Here is a 27,975-nt window from a genome sequence, read left to right on the forward strand (position 1 = left end):
GCAGCACTTTGTTTTGTACATGGAGTGATTTGGCCCAAGTTCATTACCTGCCTCTGGTCCAAGAGAACATAGGCAATGATTAGTTTATGTATTGTTTAGGAAGATGCATGATTAATCCTGAGTAAAGTGACATTAGTTAAGTGGAATTAGGACTAAAAAGGAGGGAAGAGAAGGAGCTAGGACCAGTGGGGATTTAGAGTTAGTGGGGCCCTGTGCTTAGCTTCATTTTTGGCCCTCCCCAATGGGGGGAGCATTCTCTCTTATCTTCCCCCCCCCATTATCTTTTCTTTTTTTTCTGCATTCTCCTCCTGGGGCTCAGGGCTGGGGGTGCAGGATCTGGGAGGGAGTTAGGGTGCAGGAGTGGGCTGGGGGTCTGGGTGGGAGTTATGGTGCGGGAGGGGGCTCAGGGTTGGGGTGCAGGGTCTGGATGGGAGTTAGGGCATGGGAGTGGGCTGGGGCTGGTGGTGCAGGGTTAGGGTGGGAGTTAGGGTGTGGGAGTGGGCTGGGAGTTGTGGCCAGAAGTTAGGGTGTGGGAGGGGGCTCAGGGCTGGGGCAGGGGGTTGGGGTGCGGAGCACTTAGCTGGGGCAGCTCCCATTTGGTGCAGGTGCGGGGAGCTCAGGTGGCTCCTTGTGGCCCTGTGCTTGCCCCGCAGGCACCGCCCGCAGCTCCTATTGGCCACGATTCTCGGAGATGCCTCCCCCGCTCCCCCGCACCAGGAACGCAAGGGCTTTAGGGGCTGCAGCCCAGCGCTAAGCGGGCCCTGGAGCCCTGGGCGGCAGCCCCTAAAGCCCTGCCCCCTTTCCGAATCCGGCCCTGCGAGCAGGCGCTGGAGGACTCGGGGGGAGCAGGGGCAGCCGGGGAGAAGCGGGAGTTTCCCTTTCAAAGCCTCGCTTCTCTCCGGCTGGCTGCGCGGCTGCCCTGTGCTACTCCTGAGTCCTCCGGCCGACGTTTGCAGCTCTCCCGCCACCCGCACCTCCCGCCTGCTCCCCTGAGGCTGCGGGTGAGCCTCCCTCCCTGCTCTCCTGCCCGCCACAGCGTCTACCCCCGCAGCCGCCCTCCCGTGGAGCAGCCGCCCTGCACAGGGTGCGCCGGTGCTGAGCTGCCCCAGTGCCCAGCCCTGGGGGAACCGTGCCAGGGCACTGTGTGTTCCATGGTAAATCCGCCCCTGGCTAGGATGGGATGCTACAGCACCATGAACTCTCCTGAAAAACGGTGTAGAGTTGTGTTGCTTAAAACTGCACAGTAAGAAGATGCTCCATGGAGAAGGTAGGTGCACAGCCAGGAGAAAAGTGGGAGGCATCACAGCCTGATGTAGGCATGCAACTGTAACTCACTGCTGAGTGGATGTTAGCAGATCCCCCTCCATGCCTGATTTGTAGGTGGTATGAGTCTGTTACAGCCCCAGCTAGGGAGCTTTAGCTCAAGTTGTAGCTGTTCGTGCTTTTAGTCCTGGACATCTCTGGTTCAATGTGCCGTGTGTTGGTCAAGATGACAGCCATCCCCCAATCATCCTGAGCCAAACCCAATGCAAAATCCTCCTAAGAACTCAAGTCATCGAGGAGATCCTCATGATGAAAGCATACACATTTCATGTCCCGTGCTTAGCCAGCCCTATAGGAACTCGCTGCTATTGTGCTATCTACACCTGTGGAATATGACCAAAGAGACAAAAATCAGATAAAAATAGATCATCGGAGGAAACCAGTAGGACATGCTGCAAACTACAATGAAATGCTGAAGCTGTTGCCTTCAAAAGCAGTCATCAGCATTCAGGGAGTGATAAATAATGAAGAGGACAGGTCAATGACACAGAACAATCTGGATCTCTTGGTAAGCTGGGTGCAAGAAAATGGTATGTTCTTAAATCTGTCTAAATGTAAATGTGTACATCTAGGAACAAAGGATTTAGGCCAGTGATACTCAGACCTTAGTGGTTCAGAAGCCAAATTAGTGGTCACATTACCCAAAAGAGCCACAGCAGTGTAAATTCATTGTTTCATTTTCTCTCTCTCTCTCTCTCTCTTCCATTCTCACAGCAAAATGACTAACCAAGTATTATTATTTTATCAACTACAATTAGTTTACAACATAATAAAAGCACCCTGATTGGTTAATAACTTAGATGGGTTAATAATTAACACACAGGTGTTAGAGAACTTATTCCTTCACTCTCCCACTTCCCTGGTCCTCCTCGCAGGAACAGAGAGCAACAATACGCGAAGTCTGAAGGTGCAAACAATTCAATGTTTATTGGGGTGAACTTCCAGCAAGCTTAAATCCAAGTTCCTTTTTCCTTATTTTCGAATCCCAACTTACTTCCTGTTTGCCCCTAATTTATATAGTAATATTCTTAGCTATACCTTAACCAATCATTCTACTGAAATTTACCTAACCAATCCTAACATATTGTAACATGATTAGCTAACCAATTATATCCCACCACCCTTAATTAGTTTACACCCAGTAAAATTAATTATACAGCAGACAGAAACAATCACAGAACCAGGCAGAGACCATGCCAATAAACAATAGCAAAGGGGGAATTATAATGACAAAACAATACAGAAGTGAGGATTTCACAACTACATCTATAGTCTTAAGGGTTTCCCAGCTGTGTCTATTGATAAGTGAGTTCTTACCAGGCAGAAAACTATCAACCTACATTTCCTTTTACATCTTCTAGGCTCTTCCCTTTCTCGGGAGGTGATAGATTGGATCACCTTCCTAACAGCCCCAGATGGACTAGTTTGGAATGTGAGGATGTGACCGTTCGCTTCCCAGGGTATGGCTGCCTCTGCTGCTTAGCCAAAGGCCTTAGCCTAAGAACAGGACCTCAGACTGTCACAGTGAGCGAAGGCCCTTACACAGATTCTTTCTTGTATACCTCTATTACTAGCTAAATGATAAACATAGACCTACATTCTTAGAGTATAGGCCTTTACATGCAGGCCTGAATATCTATATCCTAACAACAGGGTTTTAATATCATGTGCTGCAAAGAGCTGCAGGAGACACATTAAAGAGCTACTAGCAGCTTGCAAGCCTCAGTCTGAGTATCACTGATCTGGGCCATACTTACACAATGGGGGACTCCATTCTGGGTAGCAGCAGCTCTGAGAAAGATCTGGGGGTTGTGGTGACTAATCAGCTGAACATGAGCTCCCACTGCAATGCTGTGGCCAAAAGGTCTAATGCGATCCTTGGATGGTTCAGAAAAGAACTGCAAGAATGATTAAAGTATTAGAAAAATTGCCTTTATAGGGATAGACTCAAGGAGTTCAATCAGATTAGTTTAACAAAGAAAAGGTTAAGGGGTAACCAGATTACAGTATAAAGGTACCTACACAGGGAACAAATATTTATTAATGGGCTCTTCAATCTAGTAGACAAAGTGGTCGGAAGTTGAAGCTGGACAAATTGATTTGAAACAATATGTAAATTTTTAACAGAGAGACTAATTAACCTTTGGAGCAACTTACCCACGGTTGGGGTGGATTGTCCATTGCTGACAATCTTTTATACAAGAGGTCAGTCTAGATCCGTGGTTTTCAACCTGTGGTCCGCAGACCCCTGGGGATCCACAGGTAAGTCTAAGATTTTCAAAAGGGTCGGTGCCTCCAAATGAAAACCACTGGTCTATATCATCACAATGGTCCCTTCTGACCTTGGAAGCTATGACTGTCTATGGGCAACTCATAAGGCTCTGCCATGGGGGAAAGAAACTCCTAATACTATGCAAGTACACAGATCCATTATGAATCCACAACAGTACAACAACACGTAAGCAGCTGATCCCAGAGTTTCCTGGATAACTTTGTGCTGAGTATGCTACCTCTTTTGGTCTGTTACTTACACGTACTCCATTCTATATATGCAGCCAATGACCCTTTTTACCTGTTTGGATATTGCTTTGTATTTTTTCAAGTCACAGCCCTTGATGACTGTGACAAGTTCAGTTTTCTGCACATCCAAGGGTGTGATTTCATTTTGATCTCTATTTGTTTCTGGTCACATGTTTCTAAATAGTTTTGACTGTTACACTTATTTTTCCCCGGCCTGCTTGTGCAAGCAAATGAGATAGAATGCCCCTCCTTCCTTTGTACCCTGAAAAAAGAAATGTGTGAAATGGATCAACCAATGTGTATAAAAACTCAGCATCTTAAATATAATCCTTGATTAGCAAAGTGAGCAGTGGTATGAAGATCTCATAGGCTGACTTGCTTGGTTAATAGATAACCTTTGGGTGAAATACACCATTTAAAATGAGAAAAGAATGACCTGAATATATGGGAGTGTTTTTACACTGATTAGAAGACAGGATTTGTCTGTTTCACTAGCAGCTTTCTGGCTCATTGTTTGGAAGAAATGTCTGTGTTTCTGGATGAGATTCATTCAAAGACAAAAGTGAAATATTTGTGTCCTTCCTGGATAGCACCTTTTGTTACAAGAGTTCAGCTTTGTTGTACCTTTCTGGTTTTCATAGTCTGCTGTTTCAGGACAAGTATGTATGTATCAGTCAAGCTAGAGAGAGGTTCTGGAGCTGCTGGCTTTAAAAGTCATTGGATTCTCTCATACGAATCTCCCACTTCAGATGTATGACTAATCACCCATCAGACTTTATTAATTCAGTTACATTACTTTTAGGGCCTGACCCTGCAATATGATGAGTGCTCTCAATTCAAGCTCTCACCACACTACAGGATGAAGAGGTTTTTTACATACTTAGATCATAGATCATAGAATATCAGAGTTGGAAGGGACCTCAGGAGGTCATCTAGTCCAACCCCCTGCTCAAAGCAGGACCAATCCCCAATTTTTGCCCCAGATCCCTAAATGGCCCCCTCAAGGATTGAACTCACAACCCTGGGTTTAGCAGGCCAATGCTCAAACCACTGAGCTATCCCTCCCCATAAACCATGTGCCTTTAGTAATCTTAGATCCGAATACCATGAGCCTGATTTCAGGAGGTGCTGAGCTCCCATAGCTTTTCTTGGTCTAAGTTAGCAATGAGACCTCAGCTCAGGTTCAGGCTCTACGTAAAGGGCTATACAGTGTATTCAGTCAAGCTGAAAACTTCCCTGGCTGAAGTAATGCATTTCACCCATTACAGCCTTTTGCTAACTGAACAGTGTATTTAAGATGTTGGGGTTATACACATTTTTGCTGCTCTAATTACAAATTTCTTCTGCTCATCCTTGAATAGATGATATATAATTTGAGGATTAGGTATAAATGGACGGCCCTGAACTGCTCACATAAACTGTTGTGAATCCAATTTTGTGCCATAGGAAGTTTCCCCTAGATTTGCAATTGCGGGTCAGATTTGAATTACTATGGTTATGTCTATCCTGCACACTCCTTACAGCAGCGTGTAGAGTACATACTGTGTATGCCCCTGCAGCCTGGGTCTCAATAGCAGTGTGGACAGTAAGGCGCTACTTAGGCAAGTAGATTAAAGACATGTCAGAGCCTTAAGGTATGTACTAGGTCTGTCAATTAATCACAGTTAACTCATGCGATTAACTAAAAAAAATTAATCACGATTAAAAAAATTAATCGCGATTAATCGCACTTATTACAATAGAACACCAATTGAAATTTATTAAATATTTTGGATGTTTTTCTACATTTTCAGTATTGATTTCAATTACAACACAGAATACAAAGTGTACACTGCTCACTTTATATTATTATTTTTATTACAAATATATGCACTGTAAAAGCGATAAAAGAAATAGTATTTTTCAATTCACCTCATACAAGTACTGCAGTGCAATCTCTTTATCGTGAAAGTGTAACTTACAAATGCATTTTTTTTTGTTACAGAACTGCACTCAAAAACAAAACAGTGTAAAACTTTAGAGCCTACAAGTCCTCTCAGTCCTACTTATTCTGTCAATCGCTAAGACAAGCAAGTTTCTTTACATTGACAGGAGATACTGCTGCCTGCTTCTTGTTTACAATGTCACCTGAAAGTGAGAATGGGTGTTCACATGGCACTTTTGTAGCCAGGGTTGCAAGGTATTTACATGCCACATATGTTAAACATTCATATGCCCCTTCATGCTTTGGCCACCATTTGAGAGGACATGCTTCCATGCTCATGATGCTCATTAAGAAAATAATGTGTCAATTACATTTGTGACTGTACTCCTTGTGGGGAGAATTGTACATCCCCTGCTCTGTTTTACCCGCATTCTGCATATATTTCATGTTATAGCGGTCTCGGATGATGACCCAGCACATGTTGTTCATTTTAAGAACACTTTCACAGCAGATTTGACAAAACACAAAGAAGATGTGAGATTTCTAAAAATAGCTACAGCACTTGACCCAAGGTTTAACAATCTGAAGTGCCATCCAAAATCTGAGAGGGACGAGATGTGGAGCATGCTTTTAGAAGTCTTAAAAGAACAACACTCTGATGAGGAAACTACAGAAAACAAATCACCAAAAAAGAAAATCAACCTTCTGCTGGTGGCATCTGACTCAGATAATGAAAATGAACATGTGTCAGTCCGCACTGCTTTGGATCGTTATCAAGCAGAACCCATCATCAGCATGGACACATGTCCTCTAGAATGGTGGTTGAAGCATGAAGGGACATATGAATCCTTAGCGCATCTGGCACGTAAATATCTTGCAACGCCAGCTACAACAGTGCTATGCGAACACCTGTTTTCACTTTCAGGTGACATTGTAAACAAGAAGCAAGTAGGACTGAGTGGATTTGCAGGCTCTAAAGTTTTACATTGTTTTATTTTTGAACGCAGTTTTTTTTTTTTACATAATTTTACATTTGTAAGTTCAACTTTCATGATAAAGAGATTGCACTACAGTACTTGTCTGAGGTGAATTGAAAAATACAATTTATTTTGTTTTTTACAGTGCAAAAATTTGTAATAAAAAATAAATATGAAGTGAGCACTGTACACTTTGTATTCTGTTATAATTGAAATTAATATCTTTGAAAACGTAGTAAACATCAAAAAATATTTAAAATAAATGGTATTCTATTGTTGCTTAACAGCGCGATTAATCTCGCAATTTTTTTAATCGTGCAATTAATCACAATTTTTTAAATTGCTTGACAGCCCTAGTGTATACCCTACACTGCTCTCTGTGTGACCAAGCAGTGCCCTCCATGCCTACATTGCTATTTTTAGCAGTGTAGTGTCCTGCTTCCTCCCCACTGCTGGAGCCTTCCCCTGCCTCAGTGAAAGGCTCTTGCGGCGGGGGAAAGGCTTGTTCATCTCCCCACAATCAGAGCCTTTCCCCACTGCCTCCCCCACCCCCAGAGCCGTTCACTGAAGGGTAGCTATACACCTCAGTGGCGGTGACATGTAGTGTAGACATACCTTAAGTGTCATCGATTTCAGAAAGGTGAAATTCACCCAAAGTCCCTAATTTACCGCTCCCGTGGTGTAGATGGGTTCTGACTGCTAATCCGGCTCAGAGGCTAGAGTAGCAGCCCTAGGGGATAAGGAGGTGCACTGCATTTGGCCATGTGTTGGGTAGATTTTGCAGGCACACATACTAACCCTTGCTTACTCTGGGCCCTGGGCTTTAGGAGTAGAAGCCTTGGGGGCCATTTGGTTACAGGGAGGCACAACAGTGCTAGAGCTCCCCAGGGCTCATGGAAAGTGCTTGTTGATGCGCCCTTTAAACATCTTCTGTATTTTCCACAGTATGCATCCGATGAAGTGAGCTGTAGCTCACGAAAGCTTATGCTCAACTAAAGTGGTTAGTCTCTAAGGTGCCACAAGTCCTCCTTTTCCTTTAAAGGGAGGCAACCTAGGCTCTCACCTGTGCAGTGGGTCAGCTCCATGGGGACATGACTCCCACCTCCTCCCTGCCCTGTTGGGAGAGACTAGACTCTCTCAGGAAGTGTTAGCAGAGGGCATTTCCTGTGCTCAGGAGGGTAAAGGGTATGCCACTGTGGCACATATATTAGGGGGACAAGGCGGGAGGGCCTTCCTGTGGACTTTCCTTGCTTGATCTCACAAAGGAGCCAACCCTTTAGCTGCATTACTTCATTCAGACTGAGTGTATTTCACCCTTACTAATCTTCATACAGGTGAAATACAGGCAATTAAACGTAGTACTTTTTTTCCTAGAATTGCTAGATTTTATTTATTTCCAAGGTAAAACCTAATTAGTAGAATTAATGGAACCCTCCCGCCCATCAGATCTGTAGTTCCATTCGCACAGAATAATTTTGGAATTGTGCTACCTGCAGAGGGCTTAGAATCAAAGTAGTTCACAGCTGTCTCCTGTTTTCTTCTCAAGAGAGCCAGTGGTATTGAAAGCTATCCAAAACCAAAGCAGTGGGTTTCTAGGGCCTATTTCAACTTTTCAGTGAAAGCAGAGATCCTTTTCTCGGTTTAACAAAATGCAAATATTTAAAACAAAAACAGAATGGCAAAGGATTTAATCCATCTTCATCTGATTTTTACAATGATTACATAATCTGCAAATAACAAAGACAGGCGGATTGATATCCAAAAGATCAATGGATATTTTTATTCTGTGAAAGGAAATATCTGTGGTCATGAAACCATAGGCTATCTCTACTGAATGAGTAAATTATCAGTAAAGATGGAAGAAAATGCAATTTTCATTCCCTTAAATGTTCCCTCTCCACCCATTTTTTACAAAGGTATTTTAATAAAATGCAAAGGTCAATGAGTAAATATATACAGTAGCTCAATCTGCAAATTATGCAAATCAACACCAATCAAATAGGCTATAGAAACCTTATGATCTGTGAAGTATGCAACGGTATTGGCAAAGTGCTATGCAGCAGTTGTTCAGAGCTAGGAATCAGAAATTGAAAAACTCACTTGACAAGCTACTTCCTTAGGGTCAGAGTCTCAGCTCATATAAGACAATGGAACTGTTTCAGTTTATGCCATCTGAAGATCTCTCTTGAACTTTTAAATCTATATTGGTAACCTCTGAATCAAAAACCATGATCCTCTACTGCCTGAGCTAAAAGACCCAGGTCCCCTGATAGGCAGGGCCGTCCTTACCCATATGCAAAGCACGCAGCTGTGCTGCTCCAGCCCCTGTTCCTGCTCCGCCCTGCCCCTTCCCCGCCCCCACTCCCCTGAGCTCGGCAGCTGGCCTGGGCCTGCACTCACCAGCGGCGGGAGTGCAGCAGCCCGGCCTCAGCCGCACCGCTTGTGAGTGCTGAGGGTGGTTCCCCCCTACCCCCCCCAAGCCAGCTCCGCCCCCCTCCCCCCGCAGAGGCCTGGGGCCCGTCCCCCGCTCCCCCCCATGGGGGTGCTGCATAGGGCCCCAGAGTTGCTAGGGACAGCCCTGCTGATAGGGTACGTTTACACGCTATTCAAGGGTGTGATTTGCAGCTCAGGTAGGCACAATTTGCTAGCTTTAATCTACCTAGCATGCTAAAAATGGCAGTAAAGATATGGCTGGGCAGGCTTCGGCGTGGCCCATACAAGCCCGCCTGGTCCCCTGGGTACACGTACCCATGTTGCTAGGCTGCATTGAAGCCTGTGCAGCCATATCTTCATGTCTATTTTCTGTCATGCTCACTAGATTAAAGCTAGCATGAGTGTGCCTACTGGAGTTACAGTCACACCTTCACTTGCAATGTAGCTGTACCCTCATTTCCTACCCAGTAGCAAGTTCATAAACCTGTCTGTGGGTGGCTGAGCCATTAGAGCAGGGGTTCTTGCAACAAATTTTTTGGTGGCCTCAGTGTGTGGCCACCAACTCTTCCTGGCGGCTGCACTGACTCTTTTTTCCCTAAAATTATTTTTTTCTCCTAAAGTGAATTTAGTAATATGCACATATATACATCCAAATCATTGTAATTTATTTATGTAAGGTTTGGGATTTTTTTTGCAGACTCAATAATAAAAATCATGCATAGTTATTTCTATTCTTTACTGAACCTAACAGAATAGAAACACAAATAAGGTGAACTGGAGTACTTGAGGCACCTTAGAGACGAACAGATTTATTTGAGCATAAGCTTTCGTAGGCTACAGCTCACTTCATCGGATGCATACTGTGGAAAATACAGGAGGATGATTTTATATTATATATGATTTTACAGAAAACATGAAACAATGGGTGTTATCATACACACTATAACGAGAGTGATCAGTTAAGGTGAGCTATTACCAGCAGGAGAGAAAAAAAACCTTTTGTAGTGATAATCAAGATGGACCATTTCCAGCAGTTGACAAGAACATGTGAGGAACAGTGGGGGTGAGGGGGAATAAACATGGGGAAATAGTTTTACTTTGTGTAATGACACATCCACTCCCAGCCTTTATTCAAGTCTAATTTAATAGTGTCTAGTTTGCAAATTAATTCCAATTCAGCAGTCTCTCTTCACAAATAAGGTGCTTTGCACATTCTTGTCTTTTTTATTATTGTTTGGTAAAAGTGGTTGTCTGTGTAACAACTATGAAGTAAATTTTAAAATGCTTTGACATAATAGAAGTCAAAATAATAATAAAAAACATATCTAGGTGGCTTGGGTCTGGGGAGTGGAGTGGAGGGGAGGGGAGACACAACTGCAGCTGGCCCAGAGCTCCTCTGGACGAGGGCGGGGGTGCTCCGGGCTTCGACCAGCCCAGGGCTCCTCTGGGCAGGTGTGAGAGCCAAGATTTCACCCCAAGTTTCAACCCAAGCTTTATGAACAGTTTTATGGACAAACTACAAATTTTTAAAATGGAAATACATATCCTATTTAAAGAGCTTCAAAACTGTAGGTTATTTAAAATAAACTGTTTAGTCCACTCTACCCTGTTAGTCATTTTTGATGGCACAACGGAGAGCCACTGGCACAGTGGTGACACAGCATAGTTTCATACTTGCCTCGTTTCACAATACCACAAACCATTATTCCATTTCATTTAATATCTGTGGCTGTGCTTTTACTTTATTGCATAGGACACATGATTTCGGTTGCCATTACATTATATATCTGAGCCTCCAGTCTTGCAAGCCCTAACACATGGGAGGCAGATCCTCAGCTGGTGTGTTGTAACTCCACTGAAGTCAACAGAACTAAGTCAGTTTACCCCGATGATCTGCCAGTGTTTACCTTTAAGCATGCGAGAGTCCCATTGACTTCAATGGAATTGTTCATGTGTTTTAAACCTGTGAGAGAGTGTTTGTAGGCTCAGGGTCTATCTGCTCTTGATTGAGATGAGATCAATTTAGAAAAGATTTCTTAAAATATTTTCGACAAAGTACTCTTCAACTTATTTTCCTCTTTGAAAGGTAAGTATTTCCTGGCCAAATGTACAATAATGCCCATATTTACAGGAAAAGAATCCAAACCCCTTAGCTAATACGAGGGAAAACCTGCACTCCAAATTCTGTAATCATTTTTTAAGGCAGTACAGATTTTTCTTTAACTTGCTTGACACTGAGCTATTTTCCATTAACGTTAATGGGCTTGAAATTGTTGGTCTTTGATCTGTTTTGCAGAAGTGCGTCATGGTGTTCAGCCTTTTAAATTAGTGATGCACAGTAATCATAAAATAGTTGATAAGATGTGACATTTTAATCATGCTTTACAGATCCCACTAAAAACAGTCAGGAGTTGTCAGCATTTTTCATCTTGCATACTTTTAAGTTGTATGTCTTATTCCTAACTGTGATTGCTCTAATTATTATTGTTTTTATTTGTATTGTGTTGGAAGAAATAATGTTATGCCTTGTGAACAAAAGACACTTTTCATTTAAGATGACTAGAATACAGTAGCTTTAAGATCTGTCCACTATAAAAACAAAGTAGCTGTATTAATGGTTACTGTGTGTAAATTCTGATGCAGAGGATTCTGTGTTTCTGGATGATGAGAAGGAAAGGGAAGAGTATGTCCTGAATGACCTTGGTGTTGTTTTCCATGGAGACATCAACAGTATAAAATCCAGAAGCTGGAATTATGGTCAGGTGAGCCCTTTAGAATTTCTCTGGCTGGCCCAAGTAGTACTCTGCAAGTTAGTTTAATTGATACCAGATTGTAGGCTCTTGAGTGCATTATCACTCTCTTTCTGAGAAACACAGTGGGCATCATTTTAATATTGCATGAAGTGGGTATATACCTAATCCAGACAAGTAATTTCTTATCTAATATTTAAAGGGCTAGTTTTAGGGGTATATTTCAGATATTGAGAGGCTGTCCATTGAGAGTTAAAGTCATCAGCTGACAGTTCTGAAATGCACCAGTATATCTTCTGCTGCATTATTGCCTCTCCAGGATCAAACCAGTTGACTCAAGAGAAAAGGGGGACAATGATTTTAAGCATTTATTTTTAAAAAAATTAAATAGCCCTCAAATGTTGTATAATACAATGCCGGGCATAGTTTGTACCTTTTTCTCTTCTTCTCTTTAGTTCTAGCAGCTCAATGGAAATAAGTATCCTCTTCTCACACATTATCCTGGCACAGGCTGTGAGGGTTCTTAAAACTTTTTCTGTTATAAAATTTGTTGGATTTTTTAAAATAGTTCTGGATTATGGAACTTTCCTAACGTAAACACTGATTTCCCTGTGAGAAGTTGCGTGGGTTGATTTTTCTCCTCTTCCCCTCGCTCCTCTCAAACGCTTGGCTGTTTATCCACGGATATGTTGGTTGTTCCATGTACCTGTGTCATGTACTTTCATTTTTTCATTTAAACCCGGAGGCCACAACTTTCTCCACTGTTGTGTACCATTTGCTGTCCTTTTCCTTTAGTGAAACACAGGTGGAACTTGGGTGAAAGTGATTTCGATCATTGAAGTTCTACAGGCGGAATAAGCTACTTAAGGCAATGGAAATCAGGTCTGGAAAGTGTACTGATGGGCTCCTAATTTTCAACCAAATGAAGTGTACTATGTTTCTTAACTTTCACAATTGACTCTCATTTGGGTATTGCCCAATATTCAGTCACTTTGAAAAATGTTGTTTTCTAAATTTGTGGTTTAATTGAGGAATCATGGATTTTAGAAACGAAGAACATGGGTGGGAGTGAATTACAGTGCAGGCAGGCACCATGCACAGATAGGACCATAGGGGGGTGTTGGGAAGAAATGAGGCCATATTTGCAGTATTGGTGGTTTGGTTTGTATATAGAGAATAGTGATATTTTATATCCTACAAGCATGTTTCAAACACTGCTCATTTGGATATTTTGCTCAAACTGAAAGTTTTAAAATGGGAGGTGAAGTTCCAAAACAGGATCACTAGGTGCTGGGGAGATTGTGGCTGCCATTTTAGAAATGGGTAGCACCATTTGGGAAAGTAAGAGAGTGGGTGGGGGCAGGAAAAGCGGAACCAGGAAGAACAATAGAGGGAATCAGCCACTGGGAATAAAAGAGTATGGGGAAACAATTGTACCCTTCATCATGATACCGATTTCCGCCCTGTATTGAGTAAATTGCTAGTCACTCAGAAAAGCCCAACCCACAGGGAATATGGGGAAAATCAAGGTTCGGAAGAGATCTGGGCAGAAAGGGTACTATGCCCAGAAAACTAGGCAGCTCAGATTTACAGTGATTTTCATGCTTTTTGCAATAAAGTTATGAACGGGTCCTCAAATTTGTCTACATACAAAGTTGCACCAGCTTAATTTAAGGCGTGATTTTTAAAAAATATATGGATTTAGTTTAACTGGCACAACAGGCCTATAGACAGTCTTATCTTGGTTTAAACCAGCTTTTATTTCAGTTTAGCATATGTCAATTAGAAACAAGTTTAACTGAAACTGAAATAAGAGGGTCCGCACAGGGGTTTGCCCTGGTTTAACTAAACCAGTGCAAATCTGTGTGTAGACAAGATCTCTGCGTCTGTCTATTCTTCCCCAGCTTTGTTTTCATGTAGCAGTTGCATTCCTTGCAGCCGTTTCTCCAAACTGCTCTGCCAAAACAGCTCAGTCTTGAATCCAGCTTTTAATTATTTTTGTCCTTGGCTGTCTCGAGCAGAGAGTGACTGCTTTATGCTGTATGGGCCAAATTCAGCAGTATTCTCTGGATACTTGGCACTGCTATGGCAATGCAAAAGCAGCCATTCACTTCCCACATTTTGGAGATCTTCAGATTTTGTGTTTTGCTTCAGGTCCATCTCTTGCTAGACAGCAGTTGAATGCAAGACTTGAAGACATGACATTGAGTTTGATGTAGTTTTTGCAAAATAACTGGCATAGAAGGTGGAGAAGTATAGGTCTAGCCTGGTTTATGGCTGCTTTGAGGTGCTCTAGTGATGCAAAGCCACCAGAGTATACTGGTGGCCATTTATCCCTTCTCTTGTCCGTTTAACCCAGTGTGGTAAACCCAGGACAAACAGCTACAAAAGGGGGGTAGTAATTAGTCCCAGTGAATTAAAAGGCCCCTCCCTATCCACTGAGGAGAGAGAACCACAGGGCAATAAGGTTCAGCTGGAAAAGGGGTTGCTAGAGAACCAATTAGGTTCAGCTGACTCCAACTACTTGGGACCTTTTTAAACCCTCCCCTGGGTGGTAGGAGGGAGAGAGTGAGGGAGTGAGAAGAGCAGGGAAGTTGCTAGTAGGCTGTTTGCAGTAAGACACCAGACCTTCCCAGTAGGGAGGCTGCACTCGCTCCCCAGAAGGGAAGGAAAACAAGCACAAGGACTGACTGAGGAGAGGAGAGGAGTAGCAGGACCCTGTGCCATCTATAAGGATTTGCCTTGCCCCAAACCTGAGTCTCCAAGGCTAAAAAGGACTGAGCCTACTGAGGCAAACAAGGTATTTTGCCACACGAGTTATTTCGCAAACACTTACTATTGTTGTTTGCAGTATTGTAGCCACATTGGTCCCAGGATAATAGACAAGATCAATAGAAGTTGGTCCAATAAAAGATAATACCTCACCCACCTTGTCTCTCTAAATGCATACAATGTCAATTCATAGATTTTTAAGGCCGGGGGGGCCTTACCACCATGATGACAGCAATTCCTGTGTTTCTCTCTCTCTCTCTCTCTGCCAGTGAGATTGAGATGGCAAGGGTTTAATGCAGAATATACTTTACTGCATCAAGTGATGACTAGATGCAAATAAAACAGATTTTTGACTTTGGTGAAAGTGACATGTCCTTAGCTCAAGCCACAAGCAGAGTGAGTTGTAGCAGACAGGGCTGGTGCCAGCAGATGTGAGCCAGAGGATTTACGTTCTCCGTTGTGAGGATGCTGTTTAGAAAGGGGTGTCTTTAGAGAGCTATCCTTTGTCCAGGATTATTTCCAATACACACCAATAAGATTATTCAATTGATCTCCAGTGCAAACACTCCGTGGATGATATGACTCTGGCATTAGCTCCTTGGGTGGGGAAATGCTGACCTCCCCTGAACTCAGTTTTGCACTCTAAGATTATAACTGATTATTTAATAATGAGTTTCTGTTAAATGCCAAAGAAACTAAATCAGTGCAATTGTGGTTAGTAGAGCCCAGAAGTTGAATGATGATAAATGTACACTGACTTTCTTGGTTGATATTGCATTAGAGAGTGCAACAATATATCAGTACCTTAGATAGGTACTGACATAATCCATTCAGTTTTTCTATTTTAGATCAATTAGAAAACAAAACCTTTATAGCATATTTGTTTTTTTTTTTAAGAAATGGATGCATACTGTGTATAGCACCTTCCCATTGCTCGTATGGAATTAAATGAGTGAGGAAGAGCTTTGTAGTTCATACATTTTGATGTATGTCACAGCCTGCAATAGAAATATAACGTTGTTATATGCATTTTCAGTGAATACAGAAGATGAGCATTTTATTGATGTGCATTTCTCTGTCTCCTTTCCTCTTCCAGGGGACAGTGGTATTTTCTGCTGCTATCCAATTTCTCCTAAGCAAATTGAACTACACCACAGGGCAAGTTATTTGATGATGGATTCTGGTCTATGTAGGCACCTCTGCTCCCTATTCATTCCTGTGCTTGTTATTACTGGATTTCAGAAGTGGGAGTCTTTAGACTGTTTTTAAAGAAGACCGCTTTAGGTCACTTGTCATTTTCTTAGTCCAAACCGCATAGGCCAGAACTAATCAATATAATGTACCCAATAGCTAGTTAATTTTAAACACAGGTCCAAGCATATTACTTTTTAAAGTATGGAGACTTTGCCCTAACCTTGGTAAAGCATTCATTGTTCAGCTTTGGGCACTGCAATGGCTATGTCAGAAAGGTCCTCGTAATCAACAGGTCTAGGACCTATGAAGGACACACAGTTCTCTTTGAATAGATCAGCATTCTTCTTGTTGTTATTAGAACTTCCTATTATATTCTTGATAGCCATTTAAAATGTTATGTAATGTAAGATTGACTTTGTTGCCATAACCTTTAGATGTCTAGATCAGAACGGACTTGAAAGCAAGACTACATTTTCTCACGATGGAACACTTCTTACTCAATGTGGATAATTAGTAAACAAAAAAACCAACAACCCTGTATATCTAAACACTGAACTAAAACATGACCTTGATCAGTTTATTGTAGGGGAAAAGAATATTGGCTTTCTATTTGCTTTCTAGAATAAAAACTGAACCAGCCTTTTTTCTTTTTTTCTCTTTCCTTTTATTTAGTTTGAAGAGGGCATTCTGGACGCTTGCCTACACTTGATGGATAGAGCAAAACTAGATCTCTCTGGGCGGGGAGACCCAGTCAAAATCAGTCGCGTTGGATCTGCAGTGGTATGCAACAAAGATAAAGACCTGGAATATATTGGAAATGACATGTTTTTATTTATTTAATTTTTTATATCTATTTTGAAAGCTGATCTTGAATGACCACTTGAATAGGTGGAATCTCACTTTCTTGTTCCACTGCACTGACCTAAGATCAGATCTCTCTTATTCTATACACACGCATGCTGAGTTCTAGAGACCACCATTAATAATGTCTCACTCCAGGAGGGATGATATCTTAGTGTCCACCCGTCATCTGTGTCTGACACTAGGACCACACTGATAGACGTGCCACTTTCAGACATTGCACTTCTTGATGTGATGGCACTCCACCTGACACCATGCCAGTATCTAGCAGGTCAAATAATTGATAACGTCCATCTTCCCAGAGCAGGGAAGACAATATGGTGGTTAGACTGGGAGTCAGGAGGCCTGGATGTTAATTCCCACTATGACCTGGCTTTGGTGTTTGGCCTCTGGAAAGTCACTTCACTGTGCCTCAGTTTCTTCATTTGTAAAATGGGGATGATAATTATTTGTTGTAATTAGATTGATCAGGGCTACCAGCAGTGCAAGGTACCCCAAAGGGTGAGAATCATGACCCTGGACCTCCTTCACCATCCAGTAGACCCGAGCCTGTAGGTGGTGGAGCACGCACTCCACCCTGATACAGGATGGAATAGCCCCTGTTAAGGCATGCATGCCCAATGCTTCTCAGGAGTCCTGCTTGTGCAGGTTGACTCTGCAGTGTCCCTCTTTCCCCTTTCCACCCCCAGCCATTTTCCCCCGGGGTGCTTCTTAACAGCCACAGTGTAGCCTTTTAATGACTGGCTATAGCACAGATTAAAGATCAAAATACTGCACTGTCCTTGAAATGTGCCTCTTCCAGTATGTCTCCCATGACAGCGAGCTGGATACAACCCCTCACCCTTTGGTTTTGTCACTGAATACTTACCTTGTTTCATCCCGGGGTTCACAGGATTTTCTAATTAGAAAACAGTAGCTAGTCCAACCAAAAGCTTTTAAATGAAAATTGTGATTTATTTGGCAAGAGTGTAGTTGCTGTGCATTAACATAATTGAATGGTATATGGTGAATGAGGTTTTTCACACAGCCTCAACTGATTTGGTTCAGATTGCTACTAACTAGGAAATGTATTGCTCATTGACTATCAATTTAGTCATTAATCAGCAAATTGCATGTATAGTCTTACCTGGAGAAAACTTACACAGCAAAATCTTTCTTGTTTTCGTGTGTGCTAGATGCATGCTATTAGATTCAGCTCTAAAAATAACAGTGGACCCATTTCTTCTCTCACACCAATATAAGTCAGGAATAATTGTACTGCAGTCACTGGATTTACACTGGAGTATAAGTGAGAGGCGAATCATGCCCAATATTTCTCAGTAGGATTCAGGGTCACTTAATAGGCTATATTCACTTTCCAGTGAGCATGCTTATTAATAGTGAACCATTGAAAACTGCCAGTGTATGTATGTTGCATTTTGACTTGACTTCACCTTCCCCCCACTTTCTGGCAAAGAATCAGGTGTCTTCGACTTGATTGCTCCTCCTCCCCCTGCTTGAGGATGGTACATCCCCAGGTCCTGCTTCAAGTGTGACACTTCCATGGAGTGTTAAACTACCAGTAGAAAATACACTTCATTTAAATGAATAGTCCATGACAAACAAATGACAGCTTAGGATGTCTGTCTCAAAACAGTTCCACCAAATTAATCATTTGGTGACATGATTGAAACTTTGTCATTTGGTTCAATGACATTGGACTTGAGCATTTGACCACCAGTGGGATTTTTCAAAAGAGCCTAAACAGGTTAGGCACCTAACTCCCATTGATTTCAGTGGCACCTAAATGCCTTTGAAAAACTGACCCCCAAGTGACTAAAAGATCTAGGTATTTGGCCAAGTAGTTTAAAGTAGAGAACTAGAAACCAGGAATTCTGAGTCTTAATCCCAGCTCAGAGTGATTTAGTGTGTTACCTTGGGCAAGTCAATTATCCTTTCTGTTCTTCTGAAGATGATAAAAAATTTTGAAATTCTTGGATGATAAGAAAAGCACCTCATCTGAAGAAACAACATAATGTGGGAGATGGTTACAACATTTCTAATACACAGCATAACCTCTCTCCCCCAAAAAGTATTTGTACAAAGGTTGTATAGAAGAGACTGTATAACTTTTTTTTTTACATGTTTATATCTTTTAAATTATTTTATCCATTGTCCTGTGCCACAATGTCCTCATAGCAGGGCACTACCAAAATCCAATGATCTACTTCTTTGTTAACAATGGGAAATGTTTTGGAAACAACTTACATGGTATTCCTAAATTGTAAGGGAAAGAGGCCATTTTGATCATCTAGACTGACCTGCATAACACTGGCTGGAGGACTTCCCTGAATTAATTCCTATTTGAACTAGAGCATATCTTTTAGAAAACCATACAATCTTGATGTACAAATGTTCAGTGATGGAGAATCCTCCATAGAACCTTGGTAAGTTGTTCCAGTGGTTAATTACCCTCACTGCTAAAAAATGTAAAACTTATTTCCGGTCTGAATTTGTCTAGCTGCAACTTCCAACCATTGCATCTAGTTCTACCCTTGTCAATTTTTTGACATACTTTACACAAATCTTAACATATAGATTTATAGAATTTCTTTTTTTGTTAGATCAATGCTAAAGATGATGAGGGAGTGGTTGCTGGCAGTTGGGACAATATTTATGCTTATGGAGTAGTACCGTCAGCCTGGACTGGAAGTGTAGACATCCTGTTGGAATATCATAGCTCTGGTATGCCAGTGCGGTACGGTCAGTGCTGGGTCTTTGCTGGAGTCTTCAATACTTGTAAGTATTTTAAAAAGTGGTATCTTTGTCTAGTGCAGATAGTTTTAGAACTAAGATACTTCTTGAACTACAATGTTCAAGAATAAATAGTAGGGGGTTTTGCCATTACATGGCTAAAACAAACATGCTTTGAACATGCTTGTATGCTTTCAACTTTTGCTTCTCTTTTACGAGAATCTTCTAGCTATTTAAAGTCTGTCTTTTGCATCTAAAATGGCTGGTAAAATTTGTTTAGTGATGTGTGGGTAATGGGGGCATGATGGGCATTGGGACAGGTGGAGACTTTGTAAACGTAATAGTCATTGTTTTCCTCTGGAACTCTGAGATGGAAATCATGAATGAGTGATCTCAGTCTAAACCCACTGTGAGCAACTGACCGTATCACAAAGCCATTGCGCTGTATGGCACAACTGACAGTCTCTCTTGGCTCAAGAAAGTTTAATTACTGGAGTACCAAGGATTCTTCTTGGCAAGACCGAGGTGCATTGGCACAGCACCTGTAATATCCTGTGTAACTTGCACTGTTAACACACTTCCTTGGCGTTTTTGAGCCAGCCCTGTGGAGGAAAATACTGGTTTGGTGTATCATGTATCTGGTGCACCAAGAGGTTAAACTAAACAATCAGATCAGAGTTTCAGTGTTGCATAAAAGCAGAGAGGTTCTAAGTTTCATATCCCAGTGAGGGAAAGCAATGCTTGTACGGTCATAACTTTCACTGTCAAGTGAAACTGTAGGAGCATCATACCAAATAATCACTCAACACCGGTTTCAAACTATTAGTCACTAGAGGCCAAGAAAGACATATGCACTGTGAGATAATGTGAATACTCTGCCCATCCCAAGATCTTGGAGTACAGAGTGTTTTCCGTAATTGGGTCCAGGAGGATTATGCCGGTGTACGGGATCCCCTATAGGCTCAAAGCCAGCATAGCAGCTCCTATACCAACGTCCCTGCTACCAGTGTAAGGGGCTTGGCTGGAGTATAAAGGGTATAGCTTGGGTTTCTCTAAACCCCACTGATCCCAACTTCTTTGTTGGCTCACTAAGATGACTGCCAGCCTGGTGACAGAGTGGCACACAGCCCAGGTTCAGGGGACCATAAAGGACATCTTTGCAACCTCTGAGCATAAACTCTCTGGCCAAAACCAAGGGTCTGGGACTCCATGTTTAAGTTGTTAAGAAGAAATTAAATAAACAAAATAACCCAATGAAACCTTCTCACTTTTTCTTTGATGTTGTATCCATGACCTATACAGGCACATCAGTTTTCTTTGCAGTGTATTCTTATATCAGTGATGTTACCCGTACTGGCAGATCTGGAAGTTGCATGATTCGTGCACTGAGCAATCAGTTAAGATTATGCCTCATTATCTGTTTCTGTTCCATACCTTTTTGCACCTAATAAGACAAGGAAAAACATGGGCCAGACGCTTACCTGCTGTAAATCAGTGTAGTTCTATTGACTTTGGGAGCGATGCTAATTTACATCAACTAGGACTTGGCCCTCCCCAAAGTGTCTGCTGCTGAACAATCTAGGAATATGTGGATTTCTGGAGTGGGTTGATTCCTGTTTGGGAGCAAAAGTAGAGCCAATATACTGTGATTATAGTCAATTCCCCATGGAATTTCAATGACCAGCTGTTTGCAAGTAGTGGTAATCTTAAACAAAGACAGTCAAAGTTTGAGCATTGGCCTGCTAAACCCAGGGTTGTGAGTTCAATCCTTGAGGGGGCCATTTAGGGATTTGGGGCAAAAATTGGGGATTGGTCCTGCTTTGAGCAGGGGGTTGGACTAGATGACCTCCTGAGGTCCCTTCCAGTCCTGATATTCTATGATTCAGAGACCATTCTGCTCTGAGAGCTCCAGCTAATTGCTGGAGGAAGACCTGAAAAGTTTTTGAAAATATTTTTTCCCTTTTGATTTTTGCAGTAGAAATTCAGGTCCTGTCTAGCATGCAAGATTGTATGGCCTTGTTAACAGTCAGTTGTTTCTTAAAATTTCTCAGCATTGTACTGCCCCTGGTACAGCTCTAAAAGTAGTAGCCATGGTGGGGTCTCTAGTATAGACAAAAATGTGTGATATAGCCCTGATCATAGCACGAATAGCCAGTGGAGAATTAAGCCTCTTAAACTGCGAGGGTTGCCAATCTTCCACCTTTGACAAGCACAAAATTCGCTATTCCTGCTCACTGACTCCCCAAACAAAAGTAAAAATTCTGTTTTATAAAGTGCAGCAGCCAGAAAGCTAGACCCAAAACAATGAAATTCTATTATTATGGAATGGTTCTGACAAGAAAGATACGTCCAAAACCTCCATTTCTGAATATTGAGGTGTGTGTGTGTGTGTATCTTTAGTTTAGATATACGTCTCTTCATCGGAAACACGCACACTGTACCAAATACCTTACTTATATCAGGACTAGCAGGACTCCAATACAACCCTATCTTCTACATGCTACGAGTATTGTGATCATGCCACTGCTGGTAGGTACCACCAGTCATTTGAAATTCCTATAGCCATTAGATGATGCTTTTTGCCCGCTCACCCTCCCACCTCTGTCCTGCAGTACACCAAAAACCTCCTCCATTGCAGACATACCGTTATACACAGCGGGCCAAATTTTGCCGTCTGAACCACAGGTGCACAGCTCCCATTGGGACTGATTCATTTCTGCATTCCTCTAGCTCAGTGGTTCCCAAACAGGGGGTTCTCGGGGAAAAAAATTCCCTAATGGCAGACAGAGCTGTCCTTAGGGACCCTGGGTAGTACGGGGCCATAAGCCTTTAGCACCTGGACTTCCAAGAGCTAAGCAGGTCAAAGCAAGCATATTTATCCCACTGAGGAGATTTAAACTTCAAGACTCCTTATAAGAAATGGAAAGGGAGGTAGATTTTTTTTTGCTGTTTTTAAAATTAAATAGGCAGCTAGTATTGTTTTTAAAATTATTATGAAGAACAAGTTTAAGCTTTGTTGTAATGTGTGTTCTTTGCCTGGACTGCTCAAGACATGAATGCTTGTGTAGGAGGAACTCTTTGAGTTGGCTTCTTAAATACCTTTATGCTGTTTCACATCTGATACTCCTTGATGAAAGCCTTGTCTTATAACAGGCTTATTCAAAGTGATACAAGCTATGAAAGTGAGATCTTGGAAGAGTGTTGCCGTTTTCATAATGTAATAAAAATACTGTAATGATGATAAATAATAGTGTGTAATAAACATGTCATAAAAACAAATTTCATATTTCCAAGATCATTGCTTTTATAATTTATACTTGGGTCAAGGAGAAAATCCCTGGAAATATTCATTTTTAGCAGGGGGTCTGCAAGACTTGACATTTTAATGAAAGGGGTTCACAGGTTGTTAAAGTTTGGGAACCACTGGTCTAGCTATACCCTATTTATAAAACTGAAGTAATGCAGTGTAGATTCAGGGCCACCTGTAGTCAATAGGAGACACATGTGCATCTTAGGGCAGAATCTGTCAAGGTAGGCCTACTAACATACCAAGTGCAGTTAGAGATCTAGCATTCATTGTTGTTACGAAGCCAGATGACAAACAAAAAAAATTGATGATTAGCAAGTTATAACGCTGGGCAGTGGCATATCTAGCATATAGCTGCTTACATGAAAAGGAGCCACTGCGAATGAGCGTCAAGATGACAGTGAATAGGGGGATGGCTAATTCAGCTAAAATAATTGCTTTGAGTTTTGAGTTATTTGAAGCTTGTAACATTTTATGACTGCAACTGCAACCAATCCAGTTTTCCAAGATTACCATACTGATTCAAGACAATCATCTGTTTTAAAATGCTAAAACATTCTGGAGAAAAGTAAACTAAGTCATTGATCTTAAAATAGCCAGATGAATTATTTCCAATGAGCCCCAAAGGCGCTCATGTGCTGGAAGTCTGGGAAGGCATTGGAATGAAATTTAATCTATAGGTATGTATGAGATCCATGCATCCAGGTAATTTGTCATCAAACAATTTAAAACATATGTGTGGTGTTGCTCTTTATTGAAAGTCACAGTAGTGACGTTAGCCTACATAGCACCATAGAGGGCAGTCCAAACTTTTCCACTGAAATTGTTTTGTGACAGTAAATTGGGTTTTCAACCCCTTCCCCTCCCCAAAACAGTATCTGCCTCCTGTGGAAACATTTGGCTTTTCATCAAAAAAATTAAGAACAAAAAAGCTCGTCTGAAAATCGAAATATTCAATTCAAAAATGCTGCCGCCGTGTCTCATGGAAGTTGTTGTTCAGATGCCTCAGACCCCCTCCCGCCCCCAATTCTTCTCTGAGAGCTGCGCGTCCCTAGTTGGACTCCCATCTCCTGTGCTATACCATGGCCATGGGACTCCCATGATGCACTGTACCAGCTGAACAAGAGCGTTAACCTGACTACATCTTAGCTTTCCCATCCGTAAAAATAGAGATAACAATTACATGCTTCACTGAGATGTTCTAGGATTGAATGCATTTTTTTTAATTCACTGTGAGATCATCTAATAAAAGGTGATTACAGAAGTTCAAAGTATTATTAGTGAGCGATTGGTACAAAATATGTAATGTGCTTTGTTTAAATTCTCTAACCCTGACACTTGTAAATAATTCAGTTTTCTTTCTCAATATCGATTTCTGTTATATTTTTTGGATTCTCTAGGTTCCTCCAAATGTAACATTGGAAAATTCCAACTAAACTTAAAGAAACCTTCTAACAGTGGCCCTTCTAATAAAGTCTTCCATTCACTTCAAAGCTTATCACTGCTGGAAGGACCAGTGTTTACCCTCTATTGTGTCTTAGTTTTTTGGGAAGCCTAACTGTTACTTTTTTTCATGTGCTAAAGGCAGACTATGTGTGGGGAGCGGCTGGAGGGGATGGGGGTTGTTTTACAAATGGAAAGCATTGAAAGAATAAAGGCCCAGGTTATCTTTCCATCCTCCCACCCTGCTTCCACCTGAAGTATACCTATAATCTCCTCCAATCTATCTACCCATTCTATCTACTCATCCTCTTGCCAATATATTATCATATTGCTTCAAATCATCCTTTTCATTTCCTTTCTCTTTCCACTCCAGTTCTGAGGTGCATAGGGATACCTGGAAGAATTGTTACCAATTATTCCTCTGCCCATGATAACAATGCCAATTTACAACTGGATGTCTTTGTAGATGAAGAAGGGAAAATGGACTCCAAACTCACAAAAGACTCGATCTGGTGAGCTGTCCCAGCAAACCTATCATCTCTGTGCACATAAAACATGACAGATGATCAAGGTTTCGTATGTCTCTGCTATTCTATTTAAAGAATACTGCTAGATTATCGAAAGACGTAGTTGCAAACTGTGGAATAAAAGCTAGTTAATAAATAGGGCAAGGAATGTAAACTGTTCAACATGGAAAAAGGCAAGGGATCAGTTCAAGAGTCAGCGTTCAATATACCACGCATATAAGCAACTTGGAAGAAAGGGTGAATACCTAAGTGGCAATAATTGCTGAACTCTAGAAAACCTAACAGAGGGCCCAATCTTGCTAGGTGTTGGGTATCTCCAATTTTGCTTGGAGGATTTCATAGCTTGGATTTAATTCCTGATCTAATGTCCATTGAAGTCATGGGAAATTTTCTGTTGCTTTTGATAGTTTCCTATTTGCATGTTTTATTTAAATTTGGTACCTGCATCCAGAGCTGCAGATGGGAAAACTTTAAAATAAATCAGATACATTTTTAAAAGATATAGGACAGGACTCTTTAATACTTCGATTAGCTTTATAAAAATAACAAGATATCGGATCACTATATTATTTGACCCAAGACCACCTTAGGTTTGCAGAAGACAATTCTGCTGTTTTCTCCCTTCAACTTTCCCATTCTCCTGTCTGGAGTGAGAAGAGCAATATATATTGATTAAGTTCTACATTCAGCAGAAATGATCTGTGGATTACCATACCACAACATCTCTCTTTCTGTGGAGCAATGATTCTGCCTTCTATATACATTCCTACATTCAGTAGATTCTTGTTCTGCCCACTGTTAATATTCCTGATTTGTGTGAATGATTTCTTCACCTCATCGGTAGAATAATATTCATTCATCAGGATGCTTCATTAACAATCCAAGATCTGGATTCTTTATAACATAAAAACTGGAACAAATCTACTGTCCTGAGGACAAAAAGACTGAGCCTATTATAATTGCAGCCCTGATGTCATCTCCATGAGTTCCATTGTCAGGGGGGAAGGATCCAGGTTTTGGAATCTATGTAAGAATTACATGTCAATTTCCAAGGAAAAATTCTCTTTCATGATAGCATAAGTCAGTGCATCTCACAGAACCACCCATATGCCATCCTATATAAATTGCACAGAAAACAAATAGCTCTGTGTCTAGAGAGACAAGGTGGGTGAGATAATATCCTGGGACCGGCACAGCTACAACAACATTACGTAGTTCTGTGTCTGTAATATATCTATTTTGAAGCCTATACTTTGTGATCCCAGGGTTCCAAAATTCAAATTTAGCATTTACTCTAATGACCAGAAGACAATATAACATTTCTGTAGGTATGATTCTCCTGCAACTTACACTGGTATAAATTGAGAGTAACTCTACTGAAGATACAGTGGTGTATAACTGATGTGAGAGAAGAATCAGGCCCTTTGTATATAGTCAAGTATGTTAGTCTCTAAGGTGCCACAAGTACTCCTTTTTCTTTTTGCGAATACAGACTAGCACGGCTGCTCCTCTGAAACCTGCAGTATGTTAGACACTCTACTAACAGCTTCACCAAGCTCTTTTTCCCCATGTACTCAAAGTCATATTTGTCTTAACCACTTGTGACTTTTTCCTTTTCATTTCCCTACCATTTTTCAATATTTTTCACTTCATTCAATAATTGTTCAGGTTTTCCTCTGAAGCTGGGGACAGATTCTGAGCGGGTGTAAATAGACGAAGCTCCATTGAAGTCCAGGGAACTGTGCCAATTCACTTGAGCTGAGGAACTGGCCCGCAATGTTTTACACCCCACATTTTATATACCTCTTTCTTTGTCTTGATTACTTTGGGCTTCCTTGTTCATCTCTTTCTCCTCATAATGTATTTATTGCTACATGGTGCACATAACCCCTTAGGCGCACATTAATTTATCTTACAGCACTTCCCATTTCTCCTTTGTGTCCTTTCTCTTCATTACCTTGTACCACTCTGTGGTAGCTCTAACTCAGACTTTAAATGGTTTGTGTCTTATCCTTGATGTTATTTCAGTGTAGCTTTTTATTTTTTTTAAGATGACATGTTCAAGGTATTTATAACAATTTTTGAAAAAAATGTCTTGACTTTTCTTTTTTAATTTATTTATAATCCCTAGGCAACTGGAAGTTAGGATCTCTTTCCTTTATGAACGTCTACAGCAGTTGACTATTTTATTCCCTGGAGCTGCAAAAGATGGATCTGTGTTCCTATTTCTAGCACTGCCAGAATTCAGGGATGTTTGGATCCAGGATTTTTGTTCAGACCCATCTCTAGGCATGGGGCTGCACCCAAGTGCTTGGTATCTGATATGCATTTACTTATTTTTAGAAAAAAGCATTTTTTCCCAGGATGAAAACATATATAAAGAATTACACAGACTTTTCCAGAAGTTATTTTTAAGAACTTGGTCAGATTACTGTCATTATTGACTGCTTCTCCTTACTTTAGTTTTTTTTAATTATGTACAGACACGTAAGGAATATACCTTGAAGGGATCTTACTATTGTGCCTTGATCCTAGTATTGATCTCCAATCAGGCAGAGCCCTGTTAAAATCAATGAGGCTCCATGTGGGTGCAGGAGCTTCTTCCATGCCAAGCTCACTGTAAGATGGAGGCCTGAGTAGCGATCCCTTCTGAGGTGTTGAACTCCAATCTTCCAGGCTCCACCCTCTCTCTAACTCCAAAACCAAATTTCTTGTGGTGTGGAAGACATTCTTCAGTGCTATACTCAATCCTAATGTCCTTTCTCATCCAATATGTCCCTAACCATATGAGCCCTGTAAAGTACTCTTCTTAAATTGTCTGCCAGGCATAAAAGTCTGCCACCTGGTCATTTTTTATTAGTTTTTCTATCATTTTGTTTAGTCTCTGGCTGGTTTAGATATAAGAGCTACAACTTCAGTTTAAATAATTGTCTATATATAGGGCCAGACCCTCAGCTGCTAGTACGCGGCGTAGCTCTATTGAAGTCAATAGAACAGTGCTCACTTGCACCAGTCAAGCATGTGGCCCAGTATGTTTTGGAGCTGGAAGGAACTTTAGATTATGTTTTAGGGATGGAAGAATCCCCCCAAATCTGGGGAAGCACAAGTGAATATGTATTTATCCATCCTCACCCAATGTCATCATACTTATTTATCATTTGTATTGCAGTAGCATATATAAATCTCAATCCCATTGTGCCAGGCATTATAC

The 27,975-nt window shown here is 41.4% G+C and overlaps 1 protein-coding gene across 1 annotated transcript in view; it reads left to right on the plus strand.

Annotated features, from left to right (window-relative positions):
- F13A1 (coagulation factor XIII A chain) overlaps nucleotides 1-27,975 on the plus strand; it is an 88,805-nt gene that overhangs the window by 33,979 nt on the left and 26,851 nt on the right. The window contains exons 5-8 of the mRNA XM_073332122.2: nucleotides 11,821-11,939; nucleotides 16,566-16,673; nucleotides 19,358-19,532; nucleotides 24,611-24,749. Of these exons, the coding sequence (XP_073188223.1) occupies nucleotides 11,821-11,939; nucleotides 16,566-16,673; nucleotides 19,358-19,532; nucleotides 24,611-24,749 (541 nt within the window). The remainder of the gene's footprint in view (nucleotides 1-11,820; nucleotides 11,940-16,565; nucleotides 16,674-19,357; nucleotides 19,533-24,610; nucleotides 24,750-27,975) is intronic.

The sequence above is a fragment of the Lepidochelys kempii genome, chromosome 2 (genome assembly GCF_965140285.1).
Source record: "Lepidochelys kempii isolate rLepKem1 chromosome 2, rLepKem1.hap1, whole genome shotgun sequence".
In the NCBI taxonomy this organism is placed as follows: domain Eukaryota; kingdom Metazoa; phylum Chordata; order Testudines; family Cheloniidae; genus Lepidochelys; species Lepidochelys kempii.